General features: G+C 56.2%; 1 protein-coding gene across 1 annotated transcript; it reads right to left on the bottom strand.

The window, feature by feature from the left end:
• Positions 1 to 4,814: 4,814 nt before the first annotated feature.
• SLC32A1 (solute carrier family 32 member 1) lies at positions 4,815 to 10,119 on the bottom strand. Its single transcript, XM_080684795.1, has 2 exons — positions 9,165 to 10,119; positions 4,815 to 6,872 (listed from the first exon to the last, which is right to left on the bottom strand). Exons 1-2 carry the CDS (start codon positions 9,555 to 9,557, stop codon positions 5,685 to 5,687), a joined length of 1,581 nt encoding a protein of 526 aa, XP_080540921.1. The 5' UTR covers positions 9,558 to 10,119; the 3' UTR covers positions 4,815 to 5,684.
• Between the last annotated feature and the right edge of the window lie 1,260 nt (positions 10,120 to 11,379).

Raw genomic sequence — 11,379 nt, 5'->3', positions numbered from 1 at the left:
GCTAGGGGGATAACAAAAATTAGAGCAGCACCTTCACTCTACCCTCCCAGCTCTGGGACACTTAACTTTGAGAGATAAAAAAACAAACACATACACCTAAAAAAAACCTCGAGAGATAAAAGCAAGTTAATTCTTTTTAAAAGGGAATAAACATCCTTAGCAGGTGATAAGACCCCAAAACTTTCTCAAGAACCTCCATGAACACTTCTAGGCCAGATTTGACAAAATCAGATTAAAAGTGTTGCCTTCCAACACAACCCATTGTTCCAGACATCTGAAGGTACCCATCATTAAGCTAAGAGAGCAGGGACAAGCAGAACACAGAGGCCAGTAAACATAAATGAATGTAAGTTTAAAAACTATATCTATGTATGGCCCAGTTGGTGTTGCTTAGTGGTTGAGCATCAACCTATGAACCAGAAGGTCACCATTTGATTTCTAGTCAGGCCATATGCCCGGGTTGCGGGCTCGATCCCCCGGGGTGGGGCGTGCAAGAGGCAGCTGATCAATTATTCTCTCTCATCATTGATGCTTCTGTCTCTCTCTCCCTCTTCTTTCCTCTCCACAAATCAATAAAAATATATTTTAAATAAATAAAACTGTAAAAAAGGAGAACTATATGTATACTAATATGGGAAAATCACCAAGATATTTATATATTTTAATACATTTTTTATTGATTCCACACTGGGGATCGAGCTCACAACCTGGGCATGTGCCCTTGACTGGAATTGAACCCGGGACTCCTCAATCTGCAGGCCGACACTCTATCCACTGAGCCAAATCAGCTAAGGCCAAGATATATTTTAAAAAAAATAAGTGAAGGCAGTATAGTGTATAATAAATTCCCTTTAAGAACAAAGGGGAGCCAAAACCGGTTTGGCTCAGTGGATAGAGCGTCGGCCTGTGGACTGAAGGGTCCCGTGTTCGATTCCGGTCAAGGGCATATACCTTGGTTGCGGGCACATCTCCAGTAGGAGGTGTGCAGGAGGCAGCTGGTCGATGTTTCTCTCTCGTCGATGTTTCTAACTCTCTATCCCTCTCCCTTCCTCTCTGTAAAATATCAATAAAATATATTTAAAAAAAAAAGAACAAAGGGGAACACAAATACATACGTTTTTGCTTGTATTTTCATGCAGGTAGACAAGAAACTAATAAAAGGATTTACCTGTAAAGAGGGGATGAGGTGGGTGAGTCAGAGGTGAGAGACTTTTTCACTCCATGCTTTTTGATACATTTGATTTTTAACCATGTAAATGTATAACATTTTCAGAAAAAATTAAGTGCTATGTATGAGTGAGGTAGACTGGATTATTATTTCCAGTTCTTCCCTCCCGAATAATAGGATTATACATCCATACCATCAGCCATGTGACTTTGTAGGGCCTCTCATTGTAGACATTGATATTAGTCTTGACCATGTGACTTGCTTTTAGCCAATGGACTGTTAACCTAATGTAATTCAAGCAAAGTCCTTAAATGTGTTTGTGTAGTTTAGACTGCCCTCTTGCACTCCTGCTGTTAGTCATGGGAAGAGCATGTCTGAAGTCTAAACAGGATGAGAGACACATGGATAGGACCTGAACCCAAACTGCATCCTGGAGCCAAGTCCAGCGGACATGCAACCTAAAGCTGAGCCATCCCACAGACCCTGGAACAAGAAAAGTTTATTCTGAAATTCTGAGGTTTCTATGCTGCATTATTGCTGCAGAAAACTGACTGATACACTAGATCAAAGCTGTCCACCTGGTACTTTCTGCCTTGATGGAAATATTCTACAACCTGCGTTGTCTAATGCAGTAGCCACTAACAACATGTGGCTATTGTGCACTTGAAATGTGAGTAATGCAAGTGAGGGACTGAATTTTTCACTTTATTTTATTTACATTTACATTTAAATAACCATATGTATCTAGCGGCTACTCTGTTGCACAATGTAGCACTAGACAGAATCTGTGGCTGTGATTATTTGCCTGTGGAAATGACTAGAATAAAATAGATCAAGGCCTTGTAACTCCAAGTGTCCTCCACACAGCCCTCAGCACAAGGTCTTTGCTCCAGCTGAGACATCCGCTAAAATGACAAAAGCCTACGACAGAGAAATAGGTAAAAGTCTGGGAGGGCAGCAGCCCCTTCAAGAATTTCACAAGGACTCAGGCAGCTCTGAGATCTTGAGGCTCCGTCCCCTTACACTTGACCTCCAGCCCTTAGATTTATCTGGTCTTGGGAAAACAGCTCAGTCAAGATCAACAGACACCTTGTCTGTCTTCTTTACTGCTGCACTCTGGGGCCTAGAGTAGTTCTTAGCCCAGAGTATGTGGCCTATAGTGTGCTCAATAAATATTTAATAAATAAACCCTGTGTGCCTGCCAGAACTTGTACTAAGTACTAGGTAATACTAATAGTTTCTTTAATTGTTCTCTCCCTTCCCCCATTTATCATTCCCTCTGCAGAATCCTCCGTCTCTTCACCCTGTTCCCATCCCAGCCCTGGAGGGTTGTTGGGAGCTGCTGGAAGTGTAGAACTCCTTCCAGGCCCACCCCTTCCTCACCCCATTTGGCTGGGCTCTCAGCACTGCCAGGCCATCCTGCTGGGTGTCCCTGGCCAGAGGCCCCTCCTCACCTGGCCCTTCTGGACCCCACAACTTGCAGAGGAGGTGTCCATCGCCTCACTGTGGAATTTATTGGAGCCAGACCCTGGAAAATACTCAATCCAAACCTGTAGGGAGTAGAGTTCACCTCCCAAACCTTACCTCACACCTAGGGCTGGGCTTAGGATGAGGCAAGAGAGGCGTTTGCTTAGAGAGCAAAATTCAAGGGGGTGCAAAAAAAAAAAATCAATAAGCAAGATAACATTTTGTGCAATGTGTCTTACAAAAGACTAAGAGCCAAAGTGAACTATGATTTTCAAAATAACACGACAGACAAAATCATGAAATTTGAAATAAATACAAGATTGGTGTTGCTGATATTTCCTTTGGCCTCCGTATGGCTTAATATAGTGCTGCTAGGGGCACTGGTCTATCTGAAAGGCACAGTTGCTGATCCTAAGTATTTGGGAAGGAAATGATGCTGATGAATCTTGCCTGGCCTATCCTTGAGCTCTCTGCCGACCAAGAACATAGGAGTTATTTCTTTCAACTCCCACCCACGCACTTGGGTGTTTCCTGAGAGCAAGTCTGGGGATGGGTCTCCTACGGACGAGGGTGCGGGCCTTCCCTTAGGACCCTGGGAGGCTGGCTCTCCTGCCCCTACCCTTGGGACCGCGCGGGGGGGGGGGGGGGGGGATGCAGGCTCCTGCTAGCTGAGCACAAAGCCGGGAGCCAGGATAAGGTGGAGTGGAGCTGGGCGAGTCTGCGGATGTGACAGCCGCTGTGCAGAGTCTCCTGGCGTCTCATTTGTCCTTTTAAAGACAGGAAGGACCGAGCTGGTGCAGCTTGGCGTTCCCACCTTCATTTCCACTGCAGAAGTCCGTGCTTTCTCTGAAGGCTACACACCGCAGAACGCACCCCAGGGTCCACGGCCCGCAGAGGAGCAGTGGGAGGTGGGGCGGCGGGGAGCCGGGGGTGGGGGGTGGGGGGGGACAGTCCGCTGACTCTCCAAGACTGGGAGACAGCGAAGGGCGGAGGGGGCCTGGAAACTGAGGATCCTCTGGCCAGCTCCGAATCCTGAACGTGCGGCAATAGTGACAATAGGGCGTTAGGGGGATGACAGCAGTCATCTCAAATGGCCCGTTAAATCGTCAGAAGCAGAGAGTGGCCGAGGGATCCGGATCTTATCTCCCTTCCGCCCCACTCCCATTCGCTGGCTGCAGAACCACTATCACAGGCACACGCACACGGGTGCTCTGCACACACATATCACGCACAGACGCTCATCAAAGTTCTCACAAGATACGAGTACGTACAGCCTTCCCCTCACCCCTCGCGCGTATCTTTGGATGGGCGTGCTCTCTCTCACACACCTACACACATCCATCCGCCGCAGCCCGCAGGGAGGAATGGACGGGTGCTTAGGCATTCTCCCGCTTCCCGTACTGACTGCACCTGGAGAAATCGGTCCAAACGGGCCCCCCGCCGCGGTGCTGCTGGAGACCAAGAACCTCCCGCTAGGCTTCTCTGGTGGCGAGAGAGGACCCCGGGAACTGCCCGCCTTCCCGCGCTCCCAGATCCCATCTGGAAAGTCTAACCGTGACCCTTCCCAACCATCCCGGAATTGGCTCTCCTGGAGGCAGTGCCAGTGCTGCCCCTGGAATAGGATCTGCACAAAAAGGGACTGGGTAATTCAAGCAAACGCATGCTCAACGGGCTGTGCAAGAAAAGGGGAGACTGGGGCCCAAATGGCTCAGGGCTGCTGATTCTAAAGAGCCAGATTTCTTCACTGTGGCTGTGTAATCCTAAGCTTGGACTTGGTGGTGGTGGTGGGGGGGGTGCTCTTCTCTAGGGTGAGATGCCTTCCAGCCCAGGCAGTCATGCTGGGAGTTTCTGTGTCCTTGTTGATCGACCGCCTCTCTGCTAAACTGTAAACTCCAAGAGGTCAGGGCTGGGTTTGCTCCTCCTGGAACCTGGCACAGTCCCAGTTAAGATAGATTGTCTATCAGCATTCATTAAACAAACGTGGAGGGCTTTGTACACCAATAAAACTTTGTTTTTAATTAGAGCTAGAGAACATCCACCAAATTCTCAGATGGACCCCGCCCTGGGAGAGATGGAAACAAACCTTGTCCTGGCGGTTGAGGGGCGGAGACTGGAGACGGCTGGGAAACACGCTCCTTCCCACTGCGTGCCCCCCGCCCCGCCCCCAGCACCTGCAGAGCCTCCGTTGGTGCGGACCCACCATCCTTCCCTCTCCTTGGAGCTCTCTCGCGACCCTTTCACTGCAGCTGCTTCATCACTCCCACCTGCTTCACCAGGCCGTCCAGAGCCGGCTCCCCGCCGCCCACCCAGCGCTGGGATCCCCGCGGGTGTAAAACGCAGAACCGCGGGCACCATTGTTTCTTCTTTATTTGCGGATATAATTATGCGCCGCACTCTAAATTAGAGATAGATTTTTTTCTGATATACATTTCATCTTATTCACCACGAGCACACCACACGCACAGGAGAACAGTTCCACAAGATGAGTTTGGATTCCTGGAAACCCGCAGGCAAGCCAACCCCGCCACCGCTTCTCGCCTCCCGCTCCTCCGATGGAAAGGGCCCACCCGGAACGGGTTTCCCGGCCAGCCTTTCCCGCCGCAGGGTTGAAATGTCTCCGGAATGGGAAGCGCTCTTGCTGGAAATGGCTGGACGCTGCAGATTCCGAGCACGGGATGGATGTGAAATGTCCCGCTAAGGTCAAGTTTCTGCGCCTGCGAGCTGCTCCCCTCCCCTCCCTTCCCACCCCCTGGGTGACAGGGGCCTATGTGTGGGGCCCCTCGCGGAAGGACAGATAACCCGGCCCACAAAGGAGCCCCCGCCTCCCCGCGACACCAGGGTGTTGTGGAAAAGAAAGGACAACAGAAACGCAGACGCGATGGATTGTGGATCCCTATCCCCTCCCACACCCCACCCCCACCCCCAATAATCAGAGACTAGGAACCGGAGATGTTTAAAGCTTGGCTTCCCAAGCGCGGCGGCAGGGCGCCCGGGGCTGTGGGGGCGGGTGGCAGGGAGGGGGAGGAGCGCGGGAGCTTGCCCTGGCCGCCTAGTCCTCCGCGTTGGTTCCGTAGGCCTCGATGAGGCCCTCGAGCGAGTGCACGAAGCCGGACACGCTGCAGATGCCGCCGATGACGAAGATGGCGACGTCGAAGAAGACTTGGTGCCACAACAGCTTGCGCCAGAGCAGGCGCAGGTGGAAAAGGCTGGGCAGCAGGAAGCAGAGGCCGGCGCCGGTGAGGCTGCCCGTGAGGCCCATGAGCAGCGCGAAGTGCGGCACGTAGATGGCCATGAGCAGCGTGAAGACCACCAGCGCGCAGCGCAGCGTCAGCCCCCACGATTTGAGGCGGCCGTCGCCGCCGTAGCAGGCGGGGAAGAAGGCGCGGCTGCCTTCCTGGAAGAGCGACTTCTCCAGCACCTCGACAGCAGCGAAGAAGGGCAGCGGGTAGGACAGCAGCGCCTTGGCCACCAGGAAGATGTTGACCACAGCGCGGATGGAACCGGGCAGGTTATCCGTGATGACCTCCTTGGTCTCGTCGGCCCAGGTGAGGTAGGCGACGAGCGCGAAGAGGCCTTTGAGCACGCAGGCGGCGATGTGTGTCCAGTTCATCATGCAGTGGAACTCGCTGGGCTGCTGCATGTTGCCCTCCAGCGAAGGCAGGAAGATCTGCGACGTGTAGCTGAACACGATGATGCCGATGGAGATGGGAAACTTCTTGACGTCGATGTAGAACTTGACCTTCTCCCAGGCCCAGTCGCGCGCCCGCGACAGGCAGTAGGCGATGACCAGGATGTTGATGACGAAGTGGGCCAACGTGCACAGCAGGCTGAATTTGGAAACGGCCTTAAGGTTCTTAAGGAAGGCGCAGGGCAGCAGCAGCGCCGTGGCGATGATGGACCAGGACTTCTGAGACACGGGCAGCCCCGGGAAGCTGTTGTACATGAGGTTGCCGCTCACCACCACGTACAGGATACAAGTCATCACGAGCTCGATGATCTGCGCCACGTTCACCACGCGCCCGCCCAACGTGGGGAAGCGTGGAGCGCAGCACGCGTTGGCGATGGCCACGTACGAGTCCCGCACGCGCACCACCTCGCCGTCCTCGTTCTCCTCGTACAGGCAGGCGATGAGGATCTTGCCGGTGTAGCAGCACACCACGGCAGCGAAGATGATGAGGAACAACCCCAGGTAGCCGCCGTGCAGGATGGCGTAGGGCAGACCCAGCACGAACATACCCTGCGGAGCGAAAAGGCATCCAAACATGGGGCTGAGCTGGTGCGGCCTTGGAAGAGAGGGCCTGAGCCATGGCTTAAAACTACAGCCCGTAGGGGGCGCTAAAGAGAGTGAGTCCAAGACCTAAGTGTCTGGGAGCAGAAATTAAGGGTAGGCTAAAATAGGGGTGCAAAGCGACTTAATGGGGAGCCTGGGTCTTGAGTCAGAGATGGAGATGGAGGTGTGTATAGAGAAGGAAAGGTGTGCTAATGGCTGAGAGGAGTGGAGTGGGCTGAGTGTGAGGTCAAACCACAAGGAAAGAAGGGGAATGTGGAGATACCTGAGGATGCTTCCTGGGGACAGAATCAGAAGTGGGGACTTGGGAGGTGAGAAGGTGCTGGAAGGGCCGTAGCTAGGAAGGGCTCTGAGAAAGGTAGAGAGCTGGGTCTGAGCCCCAAGTAAGAGGGGGCGCAGGATTTAAGGAGGGGCTGCAGGGGGTGATTGTGGAGGAAATCTAATAAGGGAAATGTGGGTGCCTGGAGGCTGAGCTGGAGAAGGAAACGTTAAAGGCGGCAGTGGGAGGGAGGAGGGGAGCAGAGTGTGGGGCAAGCCACAGGGAGGCGGAAACTGAGGGCACGTGAGGATTTGTGCAAGGGACTATAGGAAGCGAGGCGGGGGGGGGGGGGGGGGAGGGGCGCGCGGCAGGGGAGGCAGAAAGCAGGGTTGGAGGTAGGGAGAATTGTGGCCCAGCCCTAAGAAGGGAATTACTGGGAAGAGTAGGGGCAAGAAGGATGCGTGGTGTGTGAAAGGCTAGATCACGTGGGAATGTATACCTAGAAGCAGTGGGTCGGGTTCGTAGAGCTGTGGAAGGAGGGTTTAGAATCCCTATGCGGAAGAAAGCTAACGAAACCCAGGGTTCCCTAGGTCCGCGGGCCTCCAACCTCCCGCCCTGGCCTTCTTCTGGGCCCTTGGAACGCGGCCTTCAAAGATGCCCCAGCGAAGGCGCAGACGGCCATGGATGCGGGAGCAGCCCACACAACCCCCAGTGCCCGGTTCCGCCTGGCCGTCTCGCCGGGCCCTGGAGAGGGAGGCACTTCGGGACCGGCCACTTAGTGCGCAGGGCCCCACGAAGCCCCGGAGAGCCCAGGTCTTCAGGCAACCTCGCCGCGGCCTCCGTTCCCGGGAAACCCACGTTCTGCGCCCCAACGACCGTGCCCTTTGGGGACGCCGTGGGGGAAGGCAAGCCACAGGGCCCGAGTGCGCCCAGGGCTTAGGCCTCTTTGGCCCCAAGAACCGCAGCCTGACCGACCCCGTCAGCTCCCCGCGTGAAGGTGCTGACTTCAAACCCGCTCCCGGCGGAGGAGACTGGCGCCGCCTGGTGGGGAGTGGCGGGGAGGGGTGTTGAAAGTAGGGGTGAAAAGGTGCGGGCTGTTCAGAGCATTTAGAAGCTGCTTCGCTTGGGTCACGCTCGGAGGAACTGGTCTCCTCTTTGCGTTGCAGCCGGGATTTCCAGCGAGAGGGGAGAATCTGTGCACAGGTCAAGCTGAGGTTCCACGGACCGTATGAGCGTGTGTGGGTATGTGTGTACACCTGTGTGTCCAACTGAGAGCGGGCTGGTTACTGTCGGCCTGAGTCTGGGCATATGTGTGTGTGTGATATGTTCAAATGGGTTTATGTGTGTGCTTATGGGTTTATGTGGGTTTCTGTATGTACGGATATGTGTTTCTCTGTATTAGAGGTGTAGGGATGAGGAAGGCGCCTATGAGGATAATCTTGTGGTCTATACATAGATGCATGTTGTGTGCACCGGTGCGCGGCGTTTGTTCCCGGGGGAAGATGGCTGTGGGCATGTGTGCCTGCCGATATACGTGCGCGTGTACTAGTATATGCGTGTGTGTCGAGGGAGGAGACTCCCAGCTCAGCAAATTTTCCCTCTCCTTTCCTCCCCAAAATGAAGCTGTGAATCCATTCCGGAGTCCCACGCGATGCAATCCTGATTTTCTTTCTCCCTCACCCCTCCCTGCGCACCCTCCTTCTGTTTCCCTCCCTTTTGCGGGGTTTGAGGGCAGGTGTCTCTGACCTAACCTCAGTCTAGCTGTGCTGCGGCGGGAGCCTCGGGACGTGGTGCGGTTCAGGGAGCGAGACGCTGCGTGCCTGGGGGCGTAGATTCCTCCTGGGGGCTGAGGGAGGGGAGCTCCCTGGTACTAGGGGGCTCCTGGCGGCCCGGGTCGCCAGGGGACTCAGCGGGGGATAAAGCCTGGTACTCAGTGCTTGAGTGGGGGAGGGGGGAGGCAGAGCTGGGAATCCCGCGCTCACCTGGATAGCGTTGGTCACATTCCAGCCCGCTTCCCACGCCGTGATCTTGGGCTTGTCGTGGCCCCCGAACTCGCCACCAGCCCCCACGGCCTGGTCCTTGGAGCCCGAGGGCGGCAGGGGCGCGCCGTCGCCCCGTTGGTAATGGATGTCTCCCTCGACGGGCGGTTCGGCGCCCTCGTCCCCGCAGGGCTCGCCCTCGGTTTTCAGGATGTCCATCTGCAGACCCTGGCGGTGCTCAAAGTCTAGGTCATCGCAGTGCGCGAATCCCACCGCCTCTTCGTCGGTGGCCGCCTGAAAACCCATCCTGGCGAACATGCCGCTCACCTTGGCCTGAGACTTGTTGGACACGGACGTGGCCACGTTGGACAGCTTGCTGCGGAGCAGGGTGGCCATGGCGGCGGCGGGGCGCAAGGAAAGGACAGAAGGGGCTGGAGACGCGGGGACCGCGCGGCGAGGCGGCGAGGTCCAGGGGAGCTCGAGGCCGCTATCTTCTCTGGCTTTCCCCGCGGCACCCCAAGGCGCTCTGGCTCATGACCCTCCCGGCTGGCGGTTGAGGCTCGCTCAGGGCCGACCCGGTGGGCTGGCGGGCGCAGCGGGGCTGGCGGAGCGGCGGCGGCGAGTGCACTGCGGAGCTGCCGCGGGGCGCGGGCTGGGCTTCGGCGGCGGCCGCGGCGGCGTCAGAGCAGCTACGCGAAGCTGGAGCGGCGCCCCCACCCTTGCGCAGCCCAATGCGCTCCCGCCCCTAGGAATCAGGCGGGGGTGGGGTGACAGGGAGGGGAAACGCCGGAGGCAGGGGGTGTGAGGAGGGGGCAAGGGGAAGGGAAAGGGGGCACTAAGGAACTCAGGAGACTGGAGATGAGGGCAGAAGGGCGTCCGCGGGAAGGCAGCGGGAGGGAGCGCGCGAAGAAGGGGTGCGGAGGGCGCGGTGGGGGCTGGAGTGCTGCATTTCTGGGGGAGGTGCTAAGCTCGGATCCTGGCCCTTCCTACCCCGCCGCAGCAGGGAGGGTGGGGGCCCAGGCGTGCTGATTCTCGTGGTCCCGCGGTCCCTCGGTCCCAACAATCCCTTCCAGAGTCCGAGAGCCTTTTGGCCCCAGATTCTCTGGCCAAGGACAGGTCTAGATACCCTGAAAGGCAGCCGGACAGTGACCTGTCGCTGCCTGCCCGGGCCGTCTGGGGGTCGATCTGCTTCCCTGGCACCCATCACACGCACTTAAACCTGGCCGCAAGCCCCCTTTGAAGGCGGAAGTGTCGGTCATGGATTGCTCTCAAGAATGCTTAGCCTGGCCTCGGGACTGTCTCCGCCTGTCTAGGATGCTGCGATGGAAGCAAATCTTCGGGTCGCTCGCCACCAACCGCTCTCCAACTGTGTGCAGAATGGAGGCGAAAGGTTGGCTTTTCGCTTTCTTTTCGTTTGGCGGGTCTGGTAGGAGCCAGGGTTTGGTGAGGGCATCTCTCCACAGCCTCGTGGCGGGTCTGCGAATGCCCACGCCGTAGCGGGGCTTAGCCGGTGTCCAGCGCGGAGAAAAGATGCGCTCGCCGCGGGCCCAGGCGCGGCGCGGCGCGCTCGGGCTTTTGCTCGCACGGCGGCTGCCCGGCCATGAAAACGAAGACTGTTCCTGTTGAGTGGGGTGTGCGTGTTGCGTGTGCAAGAATAAGAGACAAAGACCGACACTGTATCAGATAGTGATACGGGCTGGCTCTGAGTGGATTCCCAGGGTGAGACTTGCTAACCGTGTTTATGTAAATGTGTAGTTTTGTTCGCATTTGAACCTGGATGTGCACAGAGCTTGTGTGTTGGGTTTCGTGTGCATACGTTTCCAAATGGATTGCTTGCGTTTTTGCCTATGTGAGTCCTTTCCTAATTGTGTCTCCCTGTGCCTCCGCCACTCAGTATGGGTCCCGGTATGTGTTCCCAGCTGGACTCTCGCTCAGACCCCTCCTAAGCAGTAAACAGCACCCTTTGCCACCCTGCTGCCCCAGCCCAGGTGAAGGATGATTAGCGGCTGTGATTGGAGGCCTGGGGGGGGGGGGGATCAGAAGGAAGAAAAAAGGCCCCTCAGTCTCTCCCATCCTGAGGCCCTGAGTCTGGGAGAACCCCTATCTCCTCCCCTGCAGTATTTCTAGATTAGCTCACGTCAGCGCACAAGTAGGGCGGCCTGAGGGGTTTGACCAGGCTTCAGAGCTGCCAGGACAACAGCACCCCCCCCCCCCCACA

Source organism: Plecotus auritus, assembly GCF_963455305.1.
Source record: "Plecotus auritus genome assembly, chromosome: 8".
In the NCBI taxonomy this organism is placed as follows: Eukaryota; Metazoa; Chordata; class Mammalia; order Chiroptera; family Vespertilionidae; genus Plecotus; species Plecotus auritus.
The sequence above is the reverse complement of the archived record's forward strand: the minus strand, read 5'-3'. Positions and strand labels throughout refer to the sequence as shown.